At 47.2% G+C, this 25,252-nt stretch overlaps 1 protein-coding gene across 2 annotated transcripts in view; it reads right to left on the bottom strand.

The window, feature by feature from the left end:
- Positions 1-2,836: 2,836 nt before the first annotated feature.
- Positions 2,837-25,252, bottom strand: part of LOC143807360 (thyrotropin-releasing hormone receptor-like) — an 88,298-nt gene continuing 65,882 nt past the window's right edge. For both annotated transcript variants that reach the window (XM_077288808.1, XM_077288807.1), the window contains exon 4: positions 2,837-5,764. In XM_077288808.1, the coding sequence (XP_077144923.1) occupies positions 5,360-5,764 (405 nt within the window). In that variant the 3' untranslated portion in view covers positions 2,837-5,359. The remainder of the gene's footprint in view (positions 5,765-25,252) is intronic.

Raw genomic sequence — 25,252 nt, 5'->3', positions numbered from 1 at the left:
TTCAAGATTATTGTACTTGTTTTTATTATGTACACCCCTCCTCACATGTAAAGCGCCATGGAATAAATGGCGCTATAATAATAATATTATTATATAATAATAATTATGGGGAGCACTGTAGATATAACTTATTATGGGGCACTGTGGATATCACTGTTATTATGGGGCACTGTGGATATCACTGTTATTATGGGAGCACTGTGGATATCACTGTTATTATGGGGCACTGTGGAAATCACTGTTATTATGGGGCACAGTGGATATCACTGTTATTATGGGGGCACTGTGGATATCACTGTTATTATGGGGCACTGTGGAAATCACTGTTATTATGGGGCACTGTGGATATCACTGTTATTATGGGGGCACTGTGGATATCACTGTTATTATGGGGCACTGTGGATATCACTGTTATTATGGGAGCACTGTGGATATCACTGTTATTATGGGGCACTGTGGATATCACTGTTATTATGGGGCACTGTGGATATCACTGTTATTATGGGGGCACTGTGGATATCACTGTTATTATGGAGCACTGTGGATATCACTGTTATTATGGGGAGCACTGTGGATATCACTGTTATTATGGGGCACTGTGGATATCACTGTTATTATGGAGCACTGTGGATATCACTGTTATTATGGGGCACTGTGGAAATCACTGTTATTATGGGGAGCACTGTGGATATCACTGTTATTATGGGGCACTGTGGATATCACTGTTATTATGGAGCACTGTGGATATCACTGTTATTATGGGGCACTGTGGATATCACTGTTATTATGGGGCACTGTGGATATCACTGTTATTATGGGAGCACTGTGGATATCACTGTTATTATGGGGCACTGTGGAAATCACTGTTATTATGGGGAGCACTGTGGATATCACTGTTATTATGGGGCACTGTGGATATCACTGTTATTATGGCGCACTGTGGATATCACTGTTATTATGGGGGCACTGCGGATATCACTGTTATTATGGGGCACTGTGGATATCACTGTTATTATGGGGAGCACTGTGGATATCACTTATTATGGGGCACTGTGGTTATCACTGTTATTATGGGGGCACTGTGGATATCACTGTTATTATGGGGAGCACTGTGGATATCACTGTTACTATGGGGAGCACTGTGGATATCACTGTTACTATGGGGAACACTGTGGATATCACTGTTACTATGGGGAACACTGTGGATATCACTGTTATTATGGGGGCACTGTGGATATCACTGTTATTATGGGGGCACTGTGGATATCACTGTTATTATGGGGAGCACTGTGGATATCACTGTTACTATGGGGAGCACTGTGGATATCACTGTTACTATGGGGAACACTGTGGATATCACTGTTATTATGGGGGCACTGTGGATATCACTGTTATTATGGGGGCACTGTGGATATCACTGTTATTATGGGGCACTGTGGATATCACTGTTATTATGGGGAGCACTGTGGATATCACTTATTATGGGGCACTGTGGTTATCACTGTTATTATGGGGGCACTGTGGTTATCACTGTTATTATGGGGCACTGTGGAAATCACTGTTATTATGGGGAGCACTGTGGATATCACTGTTATTATGGGGCACTGTGGATATCACTGTTATTATGGAGCACTGTGGATATCACTGTTATTATGGGGGCACTGTGGATATCACTGTTATTATGGGGCACTGTGGATATCACTGTTATTATGGGGAGCACTGTGGATATCACTTATTATGGGGCACTGTGGTTATCACTGTTATTATGGGGGCACTGTGGATATCACTGTTATTATGGGGAGCACTGTGGATATCACTGTTACTATGGGGAGCACTGTGGATATCACTGTTACTATGGGGAACACTGTGGATATCACTGTTACTATGGGGAACACTGTGGATATCACTGTTATTATGGGGGCACTGTGGATATCACTGTTATTATGGGGGCACTGTGGATATCACTGTTATTATGGGGAGCACTGTGGATATCACTGTTACTATGGGGAGCACTGTGGATATCACTGTTACTATGGGGAACACTGTGGATATCACTGTTATTATGGGGGCACTGTGGATATCACTGTTATTATGGGGGCACTGTGGATATCACTGTTATTATGGGGCACTGTGGATATCACTGTTATTATGGGGAGCACTGTGGATATCACTTATTATGGGGCACTGTGGTTATCACTGTTATTATGGGGGCACTGTGGATATCACTGTTATTATGGGGAGCACTGTGGATATCACTGTTACTATGGGGAACACTGTGGATATCACTGTTATTATGGGGGCACTGTGGATATCACTGTTATTATGGGGAGCACTGTGGATATCACTGTTACTATGGGGAACACTGTGGATATCACTGTTATTATGGGGAGCACTGTGGATATCACTGTTATTGTGGGGCACTGTGGATATCACTTATTATGGGGGCACTGTGGATATCACTTATTATAGGGGCACTGTGGATATCACTGTTATTATGGGAGCAATGTGGATATCACTGTTATTATGGGGGCACTGTGGATATCACTGTTATTATAGGGGCAGTGTAGATATCACTGTTATTGTGGGGACACTGTGGATATCAATCATTGATATTATTGGGGCACTGTGGATATCACTGTTATCATGACGGCACTGGATATCACTGTTATTATGGAGGCACTGGATGTGGCTGTTATGGGGGCACTGAGGGATTTATATATTTCCACTTTACACCCCCGTCATCATTAGTCTCATTTGCTGGAGGGGATGGAATGAGTGGGACATATTGTGAAATCTGTGGAGTTTCTTTATGTGAAATGAATGCAGATATAACAGAGGGAAAACTTTTTATTCTTAAAAACACCGCTTCTCATATAATATGTACGGAAACTGCATGGCATCGTATTAATACCTAAAAATAAAGGCAGCAGCTACATACAGTCTTTACTATACATGGACCCCAAGCTTTATCCCCGTCACGGTTGAATTCTACGTAGCGTTGAAAAAAAATGATTACACAAAAGTCTCCGCACCAACATATTCATTATTTGATCTTACTATACATAACAAGAAATACCAGATCTACCAACAAGCTGCTGTAAAGGGATCCAAAACTTGTATCTCTACTTAGTACTTTGAGTGCACAAAGGTGAAAAAACACATTTCTGTGCATCCAAGACTTGGTAAAATCCTAACAGCCTGAACTGCTTTAACGCATCTTGGCTACAAAGAGAGTCTTTACTATATACTCAAGTAGCAAAAGGAGATACTTAAAGATGACTATGGATCCATCAACAGCAGCTTGAGGATAGTTTCAAGGTAGGAAAAGGAGATTTATAGATTTATTTCCCTACTCGACGTAAAAGTAACAATTTATCAGAGATGTGTCTATGCCAATGAATGAATAATCATCTCTGGTAGCCGTCCATGAATACCTGATTAACATTACAGTTACACCCTCTTGCACTTGGACACATGAGAACACTTTGAGGCTTTTGTATTGTGTTACCTGTCTGCGGCTGAAACGGGAGATCTTCATTAGATTTTGATTCATTGAATTAAAGGATCACAAACCGAATGCCGAAACCACACCGGTCTGGAGAATCCCCAAACCATGGTACGGCCGACAGCTATGTATGTATATGTGGGGCATAGCTTGTATTTTCTGTGCCTATTCTAAGCTTGGAAGTCCAGTGGGTGGTCCTAATCAGTGACTGCTAAAAATGGAAAATCCATGACTTCAGTGTCCTGGATAATACATGGAGGCTCCTTCCAAGTCTCTGAGATATCGTCCAGCTACAAGGTCTGGGGTCGGGTATCTCAAGTGGAAATAACGTTCCAGGAATGACATGAAAATCAGATAATTCAGCCAATGTGACCAATCTTAAAGAAATCTGTCACCAGCACAAGATCCATCACATGCATTAATTTCTATACAGACCCTAATAAATGTGAAATAAAGGAGAAAATCTCCTAAAATCCCTTCTGTTAAATTTTTGGTGAATAGCTGATGACTCATTGCAACTCTTTAGTCCTTCAGCAGGGCAGGGTACGATCTCAGGACATTTAGCAGGTTGGTGAGTGAATCCCTGACTGGCACTTTGTGGGAACAGATCAATAATATTAGCATTCCTAAATTTGCATTTTTACATTAGTTTTCAGTTCAGAGATGCACCTCTGGAATACATTGATTTGAACTCTTCAACGTCAGTAAAAGACCAACACCTATTATGTACAAGGCATAACAATGGTGTCTTCTCATGGGGTGGAGGGCTTTAGGGTCATCTCAGGCACTAGAGCATTGCTGCTTCCCCCCAGCTACACATACATTTCATACATGGGGGACATTGGATAAAGAATTATTGGTTAATGACCATTTGAAAATCAGATGTAGTTCATGGCCAGATCTCCCCACCTTCTCACTTGATGTAAGGTCTCAGCAATTTGCACCGTAATAAACCTGAGCACCGGTAGATAAAGACTTTAATGCACACAAAACATTCCCAATAGGAACTAGTTAGAGGAGACAAAATATTGGTCACTAAGAACATACACTGAAGAGATCGGCCCTGTAGCAAAATCAGTCAGGGCCCCAAATCCTGCTGGTATCGAGGCGGGGCCTAAATGGTATCCATGATGGGTCACAAAAACACTGAAGCCCTCTAATGTTCTCCCCAGTGACCATAGAGCTGTTGATGTGTTAATAGAGGGGGGGACCTGAGGTCACCCACCTGACTCCATGGGCAACTCCATGACCCGAAGCCACCCACTTGACTCGATGGGCAACCCCATGACCTGACATCACCCACCTGACCCCATGGGCAATGCCATGACCTGATGCTACTCACCTGACACCATGGGCAACTCCATGACCTGATGCCACAAACCTGACTCCATGGGCAACCCCATGACCTGAGGCCACCCAACTGACTCCATGCGCAAACCTATGACTTGACTTCACCCACCCGACCCCATGGGCAACCCTATGACCTGAGGCCACCCACCTGATTCCATGTGCAACACCTTGACTTGACAGCACCCACCTGACCCCATGGGCAATGTCATTACCTGAGGCTACCCACCTGACCCCATGGGCAACCCACTGACCTGAGGCCACCTTTTTGACTCTATGGGTTAACATCAAGACATTTTGAAGCGGTGTGTAGCTATAATGTGTGGCTATAACAATTGTTGCACACATTGTCAGGATTCTCAATGGTGTCAGAACTGTGGCTCGGTTTTACTGGGTTTTTCGCTGAGAGTCCCGGACCCTGTGGTTCTTTAGTCACAGATGTCTTGTTGGACCTATAATATATTGTCACCTTTTCTGGTGGAATGGAGCATGGAGCGCACAGTGACCTTAGACAATACTATAATACAATTCCCCTTCCACCTTTGGGCTGTTTAACTGTTTGGGGACAATGGTTGGGTTCTCTAGTGGTGGCTTCTCCTTAATCTCGGACCTGGCGTTGCTGGGATCCCTCACCATGCTGTAGTTGGTGGTGGTCATGTATGCGTTCCTCCTCTGGGTCTCCACTTGGCCACATTTACACAACCTCTTAAAAGCTGTGCGGAATTTCTGAGACATGAGGTTGTAGATGACGGGGTTGATGGCACTGTTGGCATAAACACAGATGCGACAGAACAGAAGGAACCAGGGGTCCAAGAATGGATTCTCCACAAAGGAGTTTACTAGAACTAAAGTCCGGTATGGCATCCAAAGAAGCGCAAAGAGCACAACCACAACCGCCAGCATCTTAGTGACCTACGAAGGAAGCAGAGAAAGACACATCAATGGTGGAGACATAGGGAACTCGAGAGGAATGCTGGAGATGCCATAACAAGCCTATCCAATGGACTCTTGCATGATGTCATCAGAACCAGTGATGTCACATTATATGTAAGTGGACTTTTAGATATGGCTTTGACAGATATGAGACCGATGGATGGACGTGGGGTGAATTCTAGACTTTCTTCCATCTCTGTACAGTCATACATGCTGCCTCTGTAATTATATGGAGCACAGAATTTATCGTATCCTGCGGGGTGCCATCCTCCTCGGTATTTTCTTTGATGGTGTCATGATACATATATCGACATCACAGAGGGTCAGTAGCGGACGGCACAACAAACATACAACTGGATGGAAAAGGGGTGAGGAATGCCCTATCAAAAGAGAAATGAAGGAAGGGACACCCCTGAGCGCAAACCTGAGACTGTCCCTGCACTTCCCCAACACCCTAAGTGGGTCCTTCCCCCGACCGCCATCAGGAACCAAGTCCTTCACTGTCACCTCACACTGCCCTGGCTAGTGTTCTGGCAGGCAAGGAGCGCTAGCCTCACCATTGCAGATAGTGTCACACAGGGGACAGTGACAAATATGAAAGGCACAAGGAGAAAACACCACACTTAGCTTGCTCCCCTGCCAAGCTCCACACCGCAGATGACACAGAAGCCAGACTCCAAACTCCAGAAACAGAAGACACCAGAGCGCTGCCACTGCAAGGCTGGCCTCCATGGAGAAACTCTATTACCAACAGTCAGCTGATGCATCAGGTGACCATTTAAAGGATAGTGGGAGTGGTCACCACCACATCAGCTGACCCAACAGCACTGCAGTTACACCAGACTGCTAGCGGGGGCGGGGGGGACTGACATTAACCCTGATGGACCTGAAAGGAAAAAGCAACATTTAAAACAGAGTAGAACCAGAGCGGCCATGAATCCAAAAATGGATCGTGACAGTACCACCCTTTCAATGAGGGGCCTTGGACCCTCAACACCGGAAACGAAGTACGGTGAGGATGCCCAAATCCTCCAGAGTTCACCTCTCCAGTCACCTGATCCCGAGACTTATGGCAAACGCAGCCCAATGGAGATGGCAAGAACATAGGCTCCGGAGACGCCACAAATCTCCAGAAGCGCCGACATGTGGAATGAGTTGTTTATGTGCATTACTGGGGGTAGCACCAGCTAAAAACGCCCCGGACTGAGAATGGCAGACACTCGATACGGCACAATCACCCAATGTTTTTGGTGGACACCCACACGTACTCATTCACACACAAGTCTGGTCCTGAATGATTATTTCCACGCATGCATTTGCCAATAGATGGTGAACTCTTTGAGGAACCGACAACAGAGGTGTCCCCCTGTGCCAACAAACTCTTACCCTCACTACATACAGAGGGAACCACCACCCTCCCCTGACCCCTCCTCCTAAGATGACTCCGAGACTCAGGGTGGTGAGTCCTGCCCCTACTCACTGGCAGCACCTCTGCTGCCCCCACTAGAGAAAAAGGGGTAGGTTGGAGAAGGATGGCAGAGATCGTAGCTCCCAGGCAGCAGTCCTTAAACGACTGGTCCCAGCTGACTACTTTCCTGGACCGCCAATCAATGACCAGGTTGTGATTCTTCAACCAAGGGAGGCCTAAGCCGATGGGAGTTGGCATACCCTCCAAGACGTAGCATGACAGGGACTCTTCATGACGAGTCCCTATACGCAGGTTTATATTATCTACGACTTGGGTCACCCTCCCCTGGCTGAGTGGGACAGAGTCAATTGCCTGAACGCTTAGGGGTCTCGTCAGTGTCCTAACCACATCAGACCATGGGTCTGGACAAAGCAAGCTTGGGTTTCGGTTGAGCCTGCACATGAGCCGAGACTCAGAACCCCGACAACTGCTGAGGCTGCTGCACCACCTGACACCGCAGGTCCTTAACTTCATCAGTAGGGATCTGGATCAGCTGAGCGAAAGCCTGTGCTTGAGCCATGGGTTCACCGGAAAAAAGTATCGGTTGGTGATAATGTCACGATATATATAGCGACCCAGTGGGGGGGGCAGTAGCGGATGGCACAACAGGATGGAAAACGGGTGAGGAAGGCCCTATCAATAGGGAAATGAAGGAAGGGACACTCCTGAGCTCAAACCTGAGCCTGTCCCTGCACTCCCCTAATGCGCTAAGTGGGTCCTTCCCCCCCACTGCCGTCAGGAACCTAGTCCCTCACTGTCACCTCACACTGCCCTGGCTAGTGCACTGGCCCGGCAAGGAGCGCTAGCCTCACCACTACAGATAGTATCACACAGGGGGCAGTGACAAACACGGACGAGGATAAAACACCACACTTAGCTTCCAAACTTCCCTGCCAAGCTCCACACCGCAGATGACACAGAAGCCAGACTCCAAACTCCAGAAACAGCAGACACAAGAACGCTACCACTGCAAGGCTGGTCTCCATAGAGAAACTCTATCACCACTAGACAGCTGATGCATCAGGTGACCATTTTAAGGATGGTGGGAGTGGTCACAACCACATCAGCTGACACAACAGAACTGCAGTTACACCACATTGCCAGCGGAGGGAAAAACCGACATTAAACCCCGATGATCCTGAAAGGAAAAAGCAACATTTAAAACAGAGTTAAACCAGAGCTGCCACGAATCCAAAAATGGATTGTGACAGATGGCCTGCAGATAAATCTACATCTTATATGTGAGGTTTGAAATGAGTGGCGGAATCTCAGTTTCCTTTTAACTTGTTTCTGGTTTCAATTAAAGCCTTTATCTCTGGTGGAGGCGCAGGAAGGTTTTCTAGATACTTCTGACTAATTGGTCATTGATTGTTGGGAGACATGTGACTGCCCCCTTAAGGTGTAGATTCACGTGACTTTTCAGAATTAGCTGCTTCATGTGTACATTAGGGTTTGAGTATTTTTGGCTATTAAATGATTCCATATTGCTTTTCCAATGATTCCCCCTCTGTGGACTCTCTATCATTTTCAGCTTCCTCTGTGCTAGTGGGAAGAGACTACCTACTGTGATGTCTCCCATACACAGCACGCACAAACATGAAAGACTCTTACTTTCCTCTCTCTCAACTAAGCTCAACCTTTGATTTCAGCACTGGAGGAAGGGAAAACACACTAGAAAGCTACAGCATTTAGGTTATTACCCAGCATTACTGAGCAGTGTAACTGTACATCCAGCTCTGGGGTGAGATAAACACTTACTAGAAGGCATCAGCATGGAGAACAATATACAGCAGCACTAAGAAGCGAAACTGTGAATCCAGCTCTAAGGTGAGATATACACTTAATATAAAGCATCAACATGGAGTACATTATACAGTAATACATTAAAGTTTAAATGTGAATCCATCTCTAAGGTGAAATAAACACTTACTAGAAAGCATCACCATGGAGGACACTATACAGCAGTACTGAGCAGTGTAGCTGTGAATCCAGCTCTAAGTTGAAATAAACACTACAAAGCATCAACATTGAGGACATTATGCAGCAGTACGGAGAGGTGTAACCATGAATCCAACTCTGGGGTAAGCTTTATTAAAAAAAAAAAAAAAAACAGCAGCAACTCTTGTTTTTTTTTTCTTTCATTCCCCTTCCTGTCATGTCAGCGGGGAGCTGTAATCTGACCCCTTATTTAGCGGACAGTGTGTTTTGTCTTGAGCAGATTGGATTTTAGCAGTATTTCAGAAATAAAAAAATACTCCAGGAGGTGGGATGCTAAAGAAGTGGCTCAAAAGTGGAGAAAGAAGCAGATTTGGGTGTAAAGAAATATTATAAATTTATGCAAAGTGTATTAAAATGTCTACTTATAGGGGTAACATCCCGGTCTATATATTATGCTATGGCAGGTGGGGGTTAGATTCATCTCGCTTATATTGCTGATCTATATGGCGACCACATATTTTACAGTACCAGAAGAACCAGGCACAGATCTGCTATTCTGTGGCCGTACAATCAGGTCAGTGCGGGGAATGAGGAGAGCTCCGGGGTTATCGATAGACTCCGCTCTTGGATCTTCGCCACATTAATTTGCTCCGTCCCCGGGGACATGATATTGAGCGCTCTATTCTGGCTGACCTCTCATGAGCTGATTTCTGGGGATCAGGCCACTGTCGGAAAAGCTTTGTGTTCTGCATGTGACCTGCAGGCGCCGGAAAACTCCTTGTTTCTATTGTCATACATCTTGTCCCTACATTAAGCCAAGCATTTAGCGGGATCGACCCCACAGGAGCCCATCCTCCAGCACCGCTCAGTAATGAAGGACAGCGGGAATATTCCACCAAATCTGCCTCTACAGCCCCCAAATATGAGAACGAGGTTGTTAGGGTGCCTTCACATTGCGCATAAGGGGACCTGTCAGGGCTTGTGTCTGAATCCCCCCCCCCCCTTCCCTTTCGCAAGACGAGATTCGGACTTATACGGCGACGGACCATAGGATGCAGTGACATGTAAAAGTTTCAGCACCCCTGGTCAAAATTACTCTTATTGTGAACAGTTAACCAAGTTGAAGATGAAATGATCTCTAAAAGGCCTAAAGTTACAGATGACACATTTCCTTTGTATTTTAGGCAAAAAATACATATTTTTTCATCTTTTACATTTTAAATATTACAAAAAGACAAAATGGGCCAATGCAAAAGTTTGGGCACCCTGCATGGTTAGTACACAGTAGCACCCCCTTTTGAAAGTATCACAGCTTGTAAATGCTTTTTGTAGCCAGACAAGAGTCAATTCAGGTTGGAGGGATTTTCCTCCATTCTTCCTTGGAGAATTCCTCCAGGACTGTGAGATTCCTGGGCTGTCCTGCATCCTCTGCTATTTTGACGTCTAGCCACAGATTTTCAGTGATGCTCAGATCAGGGGACTGTGAAGGCCATTTTAAAACCATCAGCTACCGCCTTTGGAGGCTGTCTGTTGTGACATGTGTTTAGGATCATTATCTATAATGGTTGGCGAGATGTTCTTTTGCTGAAATTCGGTGTCCTTTTTTCTCCACACATCATATCTTTGATCATTGTGGCCAAAGAGGTCTATGTTAACCGTCATCAGTCCACAGGACTTGTTTCCAAATGTATCTGTCACGAAGGTGTCACGTCCCCCTTGGAGACCTGAAGTTAGAAGGTCATGTAGGGTAACGAATCGCAGGTCCTCTTTAGAGATGGTGTGATTCATGCTGGCTGCTTAGAATAACCCATGGCTGCTGTATTTTGGCACAATGTTACAGGTGGCTGTGTTTTTATAAAGCTGGGAAATTTGCATTGCATCACCTGTCCTTTCCTAACAATGATAGTGAACAAGCCATAACCCTAACAGGCTAATTAAGGTCAGAAATCTTGGTCAAAGTAATCTGAGCACACAAATCTACAAGAGTGCACAACCTTTTGCATCGGTCCATTTTCATTTTTGTCATTTTTAATATTTAAAAGATGAATATCTATATATATAATTGTCTAAGGGTTTTTCTGTCTGTCTGTCTGTCTTTCTGTCTGTCTGTCTTTTTGTCTTTCTGTCTGTCTGTCCTGGAAATCCCGCGTCTCTGATTGGTCGAGGCCGCCAGGCCTCGACCAATCAGAGACGGGCACAGTATGGCGACGATGATGTCATAAAGGTTGCCTCGACCAATCAGCGACGGGCACAGTCTGCCGCCAGGCCTCGACCAATCAGCGACGGGCACAGTATCGACGTAGATGTCATAATGGTTGCCATGGCGACGATGATGTCATAAAGGTTGCCTCGACCAATCAGCGACGGGCACAGTCTGCTGCGAATTCTGGAATCATCATTGTCCATATACTACGGGGACATGCATATTCTAATACCCGATGTGTTAGAATCGGGCCACAGTCTAGTGTGTATATATATATATATATATATATATATATATATATATACATATATATATATATATATATATACATATATATATATATATATACATATATATATATATATATATATATATATATATATATATATATATATATATATATATATATATATATAAAAATGTTTTGCCTAAAATACAAAGGAAATGTGTCATCTTTAACTTCAGGCTTTTTAGAGATAATTTCACCTTGACCTTTCTTAAGTGGTTGCAATAACAGTCATTTTTACCATGGGTGCCTAAAAGTTTACAAGCCACTGTGTAATGGTGTCAACAGAGTGAACATGCGCTACCATGCATCATTTTCCAGTGTGTACACCTGTGAATCAGACGTAGCACAGCACCATTATAGCCTAGGGCCCTGACGACACATACGTCCGAATCCTGTTTTGTGGAGGATGGAGGGTGGGGGTATTCAGGGATATGCCCCTGCACTGATCCTGAGTAATTTTCTGTATTATACCCCAGAGCTGCACTCACTATTCTGCTGGTGCAGTCACTGTGTACATACATTACATTACTGGTCCTGAGTTATATCCTGTAGATCTTTTATTATAAAAATGAAAAACGTAACAATAATAATAGCGGAAACCATAACAAAAAATATTAGCCAGAAAATAATCAGTATACTGAACACTGGTCCAGCTGCTCATTCTCTCCTCTCACACATATCATACAGTATATACAGAACAATAACTACTTTGACCTTCTGGTCCGGTCACCAAATAAAATAAACAATGGCAAACAAAATATATACATGAACTTTTTTTTATTTTTATTTTTTTACTTTTAAATAAAATAACCACAAATATATACAAAACTAAGCTATCCTCCATTCCCAACCCCCCGCACTGACCTGAGAGCTGGTCCTGCATCACATGCCTCAGTCCATGTCCAACGTCCATAGGCCAGATCAGGCAGTTCCAGTTTTCCCCCAAACAACCCAGTGTCCCATAGTCCCACAAGATAAACCCACCTCCCCCCCTTTCCCACCACCCAACCTAACACCTACACCCAAATCTATATCCCCATGTACAATATATACACTATATACAATATATACAGCAGCACACACCACAATAATCACAACTCACGAAGCCCAAGTTCGGCGCCTGCAGCCCTACATCACTGTATAATGATCAAACAAAACTAAAATCTACAGTGTCAGCAGCAGCCCACCACCGGGAAAGGAGATGACCAGACTAGGGCACACTAAAAGAAAAGCCCCTCCAGAGGAGCGCGGCCCTCCATGCGCCCAGTCTCCCATACTCCAGAGAGCGCACCTTCACCAGGTCACCGAGTATGGTCCTAAACACATCGTCCACTGGGAGGATATTTAGTTGTGTCGATACTAAGCACCGTGTGTTCCACATGTGATACCTAACCACTGCGCTAACTAGAAATAAGGTGCAGCGGTCCCGACCACCAAGGTCTCCGAATGCTCCATAGGCCCATTCTGCATAGGAGAGACCGGCCAGCCGAGACCAGCCAATGAAGGCGCCCACCCTGTTGTACACCTCTGTGTTGAAGGGACAATGAAGCAGGAAGTGGTCCATGCTTTCCAGCAAGGTACCACAATTGTTGTGAAATTGGATTTTGGGCTCCCCCGGTGGCCACTGGTGGAATTGAACTGGTGTGCATCATCCTCTCTGTTCACCTGTTTCCATCAGGATGTGGGAGTCGCTATTTAGCCTTGCTCCTCTGTCACTTCCATGCCGGTCAACATTGTAATCAGAAGCCTTTCTGTGCATGTTCCTGCTGCTAGACAACTCCCAGCTAAGTTGGACTTTTGTCCTTGTTTGTTTTTGCATTTTGTTCCAGTTCACAGCTGTAGTTTCGTTTCTGTGTCTGGAAAGCTCTTGTGATCTGAAATTGCCACTCTGATGTTATGAGTTAATACTAGAGTCTTAAAGTAATTTCAGGATGGGTTTTGATAGGGTTTTCAGCTGACCATGAAAGTGCCCTTTCTGTCTTCCTGCTATCTAGTAAGCGGACCTCAATTTTGCTAAACCTATTTTCATACTACGTTTGTCATTTCATCTAAAATCACCGCCAATATTTGTGGGGGCCTCTGTCTGCCTTTCGGGGAAATTTCTCTAGAGGTGAGCCAGGACTATATTTTCCTCTGCCAGGATTAGTTAGTCCTCCGGCCGGCGCTGGGCGTCTAGGGATAAAACGCAGGCTACGCTACCCGGCTACTGTTAGTTGTGCGGCAGGTTTAGTTCATGGTCAGTTTAGTTTCCATCCTTCCAAGAGCTAGTTCTTATGTTTGCTGGGCTATGTTCTCTTGCCATTGAGAACCATAACAGTTTGACCGGCCACAAAAGGGTTAAATTAATTGACAGAGAAAGGAGAGAAAAGAGAAGTCTGCTGAAGATTTTTTTTTTTTTTTTTTCTGAGTGTGCTTGTAATTGAATCTCTTGCAAGTCTGCCTATATTGCAGCCTTTCTCTCTCTCTCTCTCTCCTTCTAATCCTGGAATGGCTCTGTGTTCACCTGTTTAAAATGGATATTCAGAGTTTAGCTGCAGGTTTGAATAATCTCACCACGAAAGTTCAAAATTTACAAGATTTTGTTGTTCATGTTCCTATATCTGAACCTAGAATTCCTTTGCCTGAATTTTTCTCGGGGAATAGATCTTGCTTTCAAAATTTCAAAAATAATTGCAAGTTGTTTTTGTCCCTGAAATCTCGCTCTGCTGGAGATCCTGCTCAGCAGGTCAGGATTGTGATTTCCTTGCTCCGGGGCGACCCTCAGGATTGGGCTTTTGCATTGGCTCCAGGGGATCCTGCGTTGCTCAATGTGGATGCGTTTTTTCTGGCCTTGGGGTTGCTTTATGAGGAACCTCAGTTAGAACTTCAGGCGGAAAAGGCCTTGATGTCCCTATCTCAGGGGCAAGACGAAGCTGAAATATACTGTCAGAAATTCCGTAAATGGGCTGTGCTTACTCAGTGGAATGAGTGCGCCCTGGCGGCGAATTTCAGAGAGGGTCTCTCTGATGCCATTAAGGATGTTATGGTGGGGTTCCCTGTGCCTGCGGGTCTGAATGAGTCCATGACAATGGCTATCCAGATCGATAGGCGTTTGCGGGAGCGCAAACCTGTGCACCATTTGGCGGTGTCTACTGAGAAGACGCCAGAGAATATGCAATGTGATAGAATTCTGTCCAGAAGTGAACGGCAGAATTTTAGACGAAAAAATGGGTTGTGCTTCTATTGCGGTGATTCAACTCATGTTATATCAGCATGCTCTAAGCGTACTAAGAAGCTTGATAAGTCTGTTTCAATTGGCATTTTACAGTCTAAGTTTATTCTATCTGTGACCCTGATTTGTTCTTTATCATCTATTACCGCGGATGCCTATGTTGACTCTGGCGCCGCTTTGAGTCTTATGGATTGGTCCTTTGCCAAACGCTGTGGGTATGATTTGGAGCCTCTTGAAACTCCTATACCCCTGAAGGGGATTGACTCCACCCCATTTGCTAGCAATAAACCACAATACTGGACACAAGTAACTATGCGGATTAATCCGGATCACCAGGAGATTATTCGCTTTCTTGTGCTGTATAACCTACATGATGTGTTGGTGCTTGGATTGCCATGGCTGCAATCTCATAACCCAGTCCTTGACTGGAAAGCTATGTCTGTGTTAAGCTGGGGATGTAAGGGGACGCATGGGGACGTACCTGTGGTTTCCATTTCATCATCTATTCCCTCTGAGATTCCTGAATTCTTGACTGAATATCGTGACGTTTTTGAAGAACCTAAGCTTGGTTCATTACCTCCGCACCGGGAGTGCGATTGTGCCATAGATTTGATTCCGGGTAGTAAATACCCTAAGGGTCGTTTATTTAATCTGTCTGTGCCTGAACATGCTGCTATGCGAGAATATATAAAGGAGTCCTTGGAAAAGGGACATATTCGTCCTTCGTCATCTCCCTTGGGAGCCGGTTTTTTCTTTGTGGCTAAGAAAGATGGCTCTTTGAGGCCGTGCATTGATTATCGGCTTTTGAATAAAATCACGGTTAAATATCAATATCCGTTGCCACTGCTGACTGATTTGTTTGCTCGCATAAAGGGGGCCAAGTGGTTCTCTAAGATAGATCTCCGTGGGGCGTATAATTTGGTGCGAATTAAGCAGGGGGATGAGTGGAAAACCGCATTTAATACGCCCGAGGGCCACTTTGAGTATTTGGTGATGCCTTTTGGTCTTTCAAATGCCCCTTCAGTCTTTCAGTCCTTTATGCATGACATTTTCCGTGATTATTTGGATAAATTTATGATTGTGTATCTGGATGATATTTTGATTTTTTCGGATGACTGGGACTCTCATGTCCAGCAGGTCAGGAGGGTTTTTCAGGTTTTGCGGTCTAATTCCTTGTGTGTGAAGGGTTCTAAGTGCGTTTTTGGGGTTCAAAAGATTTCCTTTTTGGGATATATTTTTTCCCCCTCTTCCATCGAGATGGATCCTGTCAAGGTTCAGGCTATTTGTGATTGGACGCAACCTTCTTCTCTTAAGAGTCTTCAGAAATTTTTGGGCTTTGCTAACTTTTATCGTCGATTTATTGCTGGTTTTTCTGATGTTGTTAAACCATTGACTGATTTGACTAAGAAGGGTGCTGATGTTGCTGATTGGTCCCCTGCTGCTGTGGAGGCCTTTCGGGAGCTTAAGCGCCGCTTTTCTTCCGCCCCTGTGTTGCGTCAGCCTGATGTTGCTCTTCCTTTTCAGGTTGAGGTCGACGCTTCTGAAATCGGAGCTGGGGCGGTTTTGTCGCAGAGAAGTTCCGATTGCTCCGTGATGAGACCTTGTGCTTTTTTCTCGCGTAAATTTTCGCCCGCCGAGCGGAATTATGATGTTGGGAATCGGGAGCTTTTGGCCATGAAGTGGGCTTTTGAGGAGTGGCGTCATTGGCTTGAGGGGGCTAGACATCAGGTGGTGGTATTGACTGACCACAAAAATCTAATTTATCTTGAGTCCGCCAGACGCCTGAATCCTAGACAGGCGCGCTGGTCGTTGTTTTTCTCTCGGTTTAATTTTGTGGTGTCCTACCTGCCGGGTTCTAAGAATGTTAAGGCGGATGCCCTTTCTAGGAGTTTTGAGCCTGACTCCCCTGGTAATTCTGAACCTACAGGTATCCTTAAGGATGGAGTGATATTGTCTGCCGTTTCTCCAGACCTGCGGCGGGCCTTGCAGGAGTTTCAGGCGGATAGACCTGATCGTTGCCCACCTGGTAGACTGTTTGTTCCTGATGATTGGACCAGTAAAGTCATTTCTGAGGTTCATTCTTCTGCGTTGGCAGGTCATCCTGGAATCTTTGGTACCAGGGATTTGGTGGCAAGGTCCTTCTGGTGGCCTTCCCTGTCTCGAGATGTGCGAGGCATCGTGCAGTCTTGTGACGTTTGTGCTCGGGCCAAGCCTTGTTGTTCTCGGGCTAGTGGATTGTTGTTGCCCTTGCCTATCCCGAAGAGACCCTGGACGCACATCTCGATGGATTTTATTTCGGATCTTCCTGTTTCTCAGAAGATGTCTGTCATCTGGGTGGTGTGTGATCGTTTCTCTAAGATGGTCCATTTGGTTCCCCTGCCTAAGTTGCCTTCTTCTTCCGAGTTGGTTCCTCTGTTTTTTCAAAATGTGGTCCGTTTGCATGGTATTCCGGAGAATATCGTTTCTGACAGAGGTACCCAATTTGTGTCTAGATTTTGGCGAGCATTCTGTGCTAGGATGGGCATAGATTTGTCTTTCTCGTCTGCTTTCCATCCTCAGACTAATGGCCAGACCGAGCGGACGAATCAGACCTTGGAGACATATTTGAGGTGTTTTGTGTCTGCAGATCAGGATGATTGGGTTGCTTTTTTGCCTTTGGCGGAGTTTGCCCTCAATAATCGGGCCAGCTCTGCCACCTTGGTGTCTCCCTTTTTCTGTAATTCGGGGTTTCATCCTCGATTTTCTTCTGGTCAGGTGGAATCTTCGGATTGTCCTGGAGTGGATGCTGTGGTGGAGAGGTTGCATCAGATTTGGGGGCAGGTAGTGGACAATTTGAAGTTGTCCCAGGAGAAGACTCAGCTTTTTGCCAACCGCCGGCGTCGGGTTGGTCCTCGGCTTTGTGTTGGGGACTTGGTGTGGTTGTCTTCTCGTTTTGTCCCTATGAGGGTTTCTTCTCCCAAGTTTAAGCCTCGGTTCATCGGCCCGTACAAGATATTGGAGATTCTTAACCCTGTGTCCTTCCGTTTGGACCTCCCTGCATCTTTTTCTATTCATAATGTTTTTCATCGGTCATTATTGCGCAGGTATGAGGTACCGGTTGTGCCTTCCGTTGAGCCTCCTGCTCCGGTGTTGGTTGAGGGCGAGTTGGAGTACGTTGTGGAAAAAATCTTGGACTCCCGTGTTTCCAGACGGAAACTCCAGTATCTGGTCAAATGGAAGGGATATGGTCAGGAGGATAATTCTTGGGTGACTGCCTCTGATGTTCATGCCTCCGATTTGGTCCATGCCTTTCATAGGGCTCATCCTGATCGCCCTGGTGGTTCTGGTGAGGGTTCGGTGCCCCCTCCTTGAGGGGGGGGTACTGTTGTGAAATTGGATTTTGGGCTCCCCCGGTGGCCACTGGTGGAATTGAACTGGTGTGCATCATCCTCTCTGTTCACCTGTTTCCATCAGGATGTGGGAGTCGCTATTTAGCCTTGCTCCTCTGTCACTTCCATGCCGGTCAACATTGTAATCAGAAGCCTTTCTGTGCATGTTCCTGCTGCTAGACAACTCCCAGCTAAGTTGGACTTTTGTCCTTGTTTGTTTTTGCATTTTGTTCCAGTTCACAGCTGTAGTTTCGTTTCTGTGTCTGGAAAGCTCTTCTGATCTGAAATTGCCACTCTGATGTTATGAGTTAATACTAGAGTCTTAAAGTAATTTCAGGATGGGTTTTGATAGGGTTTTCAGCTGACCATGAAAGTGCCCTTTCTGTCTTCCTGCTATCTAGTAAGCGGACCTCAATTTTGCTAAACCTATTTTCATACTACGTTTGTCATTTCATCTAAAATCACCGCCAATATTTGTGGGGGCCTCTGTCTGCCTTTCGGGGAAATTTCTCTAGAGGTGAGCCAGGACTATATTTTCCTCTGCCAGGATTAGTTAGTCCTCCGGCCGGCGCTGGGCGTCTAGGGATAAAACGCAGGCTACGCTACCCGGCTACTGTTAGTTGTGCGGCAGGTTTAGTTCATGGTCAGTTTAGTTTCCATCCTTCCAAGAGCTAGTTCTTATGTTTGCTGGGCTATGTTCTCTTGCCATTGAGAACCATAACACACAATGCTCCCGAGGACAATTCCTGTCCTCAGAGCTCCTACACTTCAGATTGTCCCTCACACACAGTTTCCCATGGAAGCAGCGCCAAGCCAAGCCCCAAAACTTCGAGGGGATCCTGATAGAATTCAAAAGATGCAAACCCACCCCAAGATCCCGACTTGGGCAGTCCCTGAGCGCCAGAGGCCTCTGGAAATAGGTCAACAGAACCCTATTGTCAAGGAGTTTCCTTGGCAGAGTCCTGATCTCCCACATTCCCAGACCCCACCGACGAATTACCTTCAGAACCAAGGTAGCGTAAGCCGGAAGATATCCATGCGGTGTGCGAAGATCCTTCACTTGCCCTCCTGTCACCCATTCCTGGAAGAAAGGCTGAAACCATCCCCTACAGAAGAATACCCACGGAGGAGCCCTCTCTTTCCAGAGGTTTGCAATATTGATCTTAATGAAGGTATCCACAAGGAATACCACAGGGTTGACCATACCCAACCCTCCTAGTCTCCTCGTACGGTAAGTAACCTCCCTCTTGACCAGGTTCAGTCTATTCCCCCATAACAGTTGGAAGAACAAACTGTAGACCCGAGTCCAGAGAGATTCCGGCAAGATGCACACACTGCCCAGATAAATCAGTAAAGGGAGCAGGTAAGTTTTGATCGGGTTTACCCTTTCCCTTAGGGTCAAAGACCAACCCTTCCATTGGTTCACCTTCTGAGTGGCGATCTCTAGCCTGCTGTCCCAATTTTGTTTGGGGTAATCCCCCTGGCCAAATTCGATGCCAAGGATTTTTGCAGAGATTTTGGGTCCTGGAAGGGTGTCCGGGAGATCAAAACCAGGATCTCCTCCTCCCAGCCAGAGACTCTCACACTTATCCCGGTTGATCTTGGACCCGGATGCCTCCGAGTAGCGATCTACCTCTGACATCAGCCACCCTGCCTCCTCGTGAGAGGAAACAAACACGGTGACATCATCGGCATACGCCACCACCCTCAGAGTGGCCTCCGGTGCTTCCTGGTCCATCCCGATCCCGGCCAACGGTCCACGCTCCACCCTCCTAAGAAGAGGGTCAATCGCAAACACGTACAGCAGCGGGCTCAAGGGACAACCCTGGCGAACACCGGACCCAACCTCAAAAGAGCTGCCAATCCAACCATCCACAAGCGGGAAACTCTCTGCCCCACTGTACAAGGTCTTAAGCCAATCAACAAACCCCCCCGGCAGGCCATATCTCAGAAGGATGGACCAGAGGTACTCGTGATTAACCCGATCAAACGCTTTTGCCTGGTCCAGTGACAGCATGTACCCCTTCCAGTGACCAGCCCTACCCTGCTCCACTGCCTCTCGGACACAGAGCACAGCACTAAATGTGCTGCGGCCTGGAACAGAGCAATGCTGGGCCTCCGAAAGGAGTCGGGGTGCAAATTTCACCAGCCGATTAAACAGCACCTTTGCCAGAACCTTCCTGTCTGCATTGAGAAGCGCTATGGGATGCCAATTCTCAATGCAAGATGGGTCCTTACCCTTAGACAAAATTATCAGAGCAGACCTCCTCATTGACTTCGGCAGAGTGCCCGAGGAAAGACACTCATTGAATACCTCAGTCAAGAGTTGAACCAAAATGTCCTTAAAGGTCTTATAGAATTCAGATGTTAAGCCATCTGGACCAGGCGATTTTTTCTGGGCAAGCCCTTCAATCGCCAACTGAACGTCCTCTTCCCTGATCATTTCTGTCAAACTGTCAAGAGAGGGGTCTACCCCTGGTTCGGGGACGGCTTCAGCCAGGAAAGCCGACATCTCATCCCAATCAAGATCCCTCTTCCCCAAGAGGTGCGAGTAGAAGGATCTGACAACCTCCAGGATCCCTGATCTGGATCGCCTCAGGGACCCCGTAGTGTCGACCAGTCCTGTAACTACTTTACTATTCACTGACATCTTGCAGTTTCTGTAAGGGTCGGGCGAGCGGTACTTCCCGTAATCCCTCTCAAAAACCAAAGATGCGTGTCTATCGTACTGACACCTCATAAGCACAGATTTCACTCTGGAGATCTCCTCGCGGCTACCTCCAGTTGAGACAAGATGTTCGAGTTTCCTCCTCAGACCCTGATACAGGCAGTACCTGCTCAGATTCCTGAGGTTCGAGAGCTGGCGGAAGAATCTCGACACCCTTTCCTTGAACATCTCCCACCACTCTGACTTACTACTACAAAGATCCAGTAAGGGTACCTGGCTCTGAAGAAAATCCTCAAATGACTGTCTTATCTCCGCTTCTTCCAAGAGAGACGAATTGAGCCTCCAAAAGCCTCTTCCCATCTGGAGGGTCTCTGTAACATTCAGAGAAAACAAAATTAAACAGTGGTCGGAGAACTCCACCTCAACAACAGACACTGCTGAAGAGACAGCTTCCTCCTTTAAATAAAAAATATCTATTCTGGACCTACAGTTACCTCTATGATAGGTGAACCCCTCGTGGCCTGGGGTGTGCCGAATGTGGACATCCACCAGGCGAGCCTCACTAGCTATACTATTAAGGGCGACGCTATCATAAGTCAGCTTGTCTCTGGAACCTCCTCTATCTCGGGGCCTTGTGACAGCATTGAAGTCCCCTCCAAAGACAACCTGCCGACTTGTAAAAAGGTAGGGCTTGATCCTCATAAAGAGACACTTCCGGTCCCACTTAGATTGGGGACCATAGATGTTGATGAGCCGGAGCTCTTGTCCCTTCATGAGGACATCTAAGATCAGGCACCTCCCCATTTCTAACTCAATAACCCGTCGGCATTCCACCGGTGCGGTAAAAAGGACCACCACTCCGCTATACGGCTCGGCCGCAAGAGACCAATAGGAGGGCCCGAGTCTCCACTCCCTCTTAGCTTTAAACACATCTGCCATGTTTGGCAGCCTGGTCTCTTGCAAAAAGAAAATGTCAGCTTCAACCCGGCTGAGAAAATCAAAGGCCGCAAATCTAGCTGTATTTGACTTTATGCTGGCGACATTAATGGACGCCAGCGTCAACGGAGTGGGTTCCGCCATCATTGGTGATTGAGTTAGATGGCTTTCTTTTTCCCACTACCCTTATCCTCTGCCTCAGAGGAGGAATCCTTCCCCCTCTTTAATGACAATGAGGTATCCATTCCCACGTGTTTTTTATTTTTATCGTCCTCGTCTCCGGACTCTGGGCCAGTCCCTCCCTCCAAGGATCTTACATTCCCCGAAGAAGGAGACTCGGCGTCCCCTGTGAGCCCCGCCGAAGCCAGAACCTCACCCTCAGCTTCCTCCTCATAGGAAGCGATGTTTTCAATGGCTTGGAACCGGTTAGAAAGACCAACCAGAGGGGAGTCGGTTTTTCCTTCCTTAGGTACCTTGGTCAGAGCGGGAGAAGATTTTTTATCTCCCTTCTTTCTCTTCTTTTTGGTGCCGAGCTTATGCTTGTCCTCTAGCCACTGCCTATTATCCTCATCCATACTTTCATAATGGGAGGACACTGAGGCAGTGGCACTTTCCTCCCTGTGGATCCTCCTGACCTCCTCATCCAACTCATCATCCCTCGGGGCCTCAGCAGCAAGACTGGCATCCAGAACAGGGGCCGGCCCAGTAGCCCGAGGCTCGCCCAGCTCCCTATCCTGTCTGCGCTTGTCTAGACGCCTTAGCTGGGCAGGCGTCTTTTTATTTATTTTCTTCCTTGGCCCCTCAGCTCCCTCACCCCTGCTAGTCCCTTCCCCTGCAGAATCAGCCTCACGGCTTTCTCCCACCGGGGTCACGACTGCGTTAGCGAAGGAGCGAGGACAACGGCTGAATGGGTGATCTAACTCACCACACAGGTGGCACCTAATCTCCACACAAGATGCAGCAAGATGGCCGATATCCCCACACAATGCACACTTCTGCACAGTGCAGTTTGCGCTGAAGTGTGTGGGGTCGCCACACTTGTGACAGAGCTTCGGTTGCCCCTGGTAGAAAACCAGGATACGATCCCTACCCAGGAAGGCAGTTGATGGTATGTGGGCAACCGTACCACCTGAACGTTTAAGTTTTACCATAAACGTCCAGGCCCCTGACCAGATACAAAACTCGTCACGGTTTTTCTTTGGCATTTCTACCACCTCTCCATACCGGCCAAGCCACGTCATGATGTCATAACAAGAAAGCGACTCGTTACAAGTCATCACGGTCACTTTCTTGACTTGGTTTTGGCGAGACACCACCTGAACGGCAAAGTCTCGCCAGCCAGGCTCATTTTTTGCCAACTCACAGTTCGACCAGAAGAGCTCAAGCCCCTCCGGCAGAACAAAGCTGACATCAAACTCAGGTGTGGAATAGGGATGTATCAAGGCATAGCTGTCAATCGCCTTGAAGCCCATCCTCAGCAGGAGCTCCACAACTTTAGACCTTGGAGTACACGCATCACTGCCCCTCCACCGAAGACGGACCACATTCCTACGCACACTACCCGGGCCCAGCTGTTGGGAGGGACCACACTGTATCCCCCCTCTTTGCTCTCGGAAGGCCCCGAGGCCATGCCTCTCTATCCAGAAGGATAGATCAACCTCTCGACCCTCTACCATTAGTGATCTCTCTCCCTTCTTTAGAGCCTCCAGGAGACGCCGTTCCAACATGCCGTCCCCAGAGCCCGGAGACGAGGAGGATGCTCTATTTCCCCCGGAGGTGACAGCGGCAAAACTCCTGACAGGTGCTGCCACCACCGGGGGGGCAACCGGACCAGTGACCACATCCACACCAACAGCATCACCATTACCCACCTCCATAACCCCCTCACCCTCTACCAAACCAGCAACCACACCACTAGACAAAGAGTTTTCCTCATCCATACCCACCACCACATTCACTCCTGCTGGACCAGTGACAACAGGGGGTGACACTTTGACCTCCGCATCATCAGGCACAAGGGGCTGAGTCTCCTCCACAGAACTGCAGGCGACCTCACCCCTGGTCTTAAGTGTGTCCTCCGCATCATCTGATGATATTTTCCGATGCTTTACTGCTGATACCAGACACCGCTGATCTTTCGCCGCTGTGGCGCGCCGCTGATCCTTTATATCAGCATCTTGTTGACCAGCGGCGCCAACACAGAACAGGACTTTGGTGGGAGGACCGGAACGCCCAGCCCCGGTAACCCCCTCACACTGCCGCCGCTTCTCAACTAAGTGATCAGCGGCAACAGCATTCAGGGGCACCGAGGCTACTGGAGCTGCCCCTGACACCGGGCTGCTCCCCCCTCCCACTGGGGAGCGCACCACAGTATCGTGGCCTGATTTTTCGCCCGCCGCCGGGCCGCCCTCACTGTCCAGCCTCTCGGCTGATGCACCTGCTGCTACGTCCCCGCTACTACAAGCAGAGACGGAGATCTGCGCCTCACTACATTGCTTTGTAATCTCCCCGTGCCTTTGCACCGGATCCACAGCAGAACCCGGGCTGGGCTGGACAACGGGGCTTATACAGCGAGCTGACCCTGCAGCCGACTCAGGGGGTACAGAGAGGGGGGCATATAGATAGCTTACCGCTTCCTGCAGCTTAGGTTTGATCTTCTTTACCTTTTTTTTCTGGCCCCCAGGTGCCTCCTCTGGCAAATCATCACCAAGATGGAAGTTCTGAAGGCACACTGGGGACTCCAGGAGCTTGATCTCTGCCATTAGCGCCCCCCCCTGGCCGATGTTGTCACTGTCCTCCCCAGAGCCAGCAGAACTGCGACGAGATGTCATTGTCGCCTGTCCAGCAGGGAGCTCGCTGCACGTGGCCTGTGAGTGACTAAGCAGGCTGCCAGGTGGGGCATTCTGCTGGTCATCCTCCTTCTTATCATCATCATCATCATCATCATCATCATCATCCACCTGGCTCCCAGGCTGCAGCTCTATCTGCCTTTGCTCTCTGTTATCAGCCATTTCTCTGAATCGGTCTTCATTTTGCAATTTTTTTTTAAATGTTCCACTTTTTTCTTGGATAAACGCTTTTCTTACCTCCAGGTCATTAATTTCAAGCTTCAGCCTCTTTACCTCCGCCTGGAATTGCGTCTTCCTGGGTCTGGAGGCGCCTGGAGCTTTTGCGCTTGTGCAGCGCAGCTCCTCCCGGAGCCTTCTCAATGTCTTACTTGCCTCTTCATGCTCACGGAGGTGGCTCATGACCCGGGAGGCATAGGTGGACACAGACTCCCGGGGTCTATGCAGCGCCCAACCCTCCTCAGTGAGGTCGGCCTCACCTCCGTGAGCACTCAGCTTTCCTCCGGAAGGGCCGTCATCCTGCACGCTAGCAGGCTTCTC

Source organism: Ranitomeya variabilis, chromosome 2, assembly GCF_051348905.1.
Source record: "Ranitomeya variabilis isolate aRanVar5 chromosome 2, aRanVar5.hap1, whole genome shotgun sequence".
NCBI lineage: Eukaryota > Metazoa > Chordata > Amphibia > Anura > Dendrobatidae > Ranitomeya > Ranitomeya variabilis.
The sequence above is the reverse complement of the archived record's forward strand: the minus strand, read 5'-3'. Positions and strand labels throughout refer to the sequence as shown.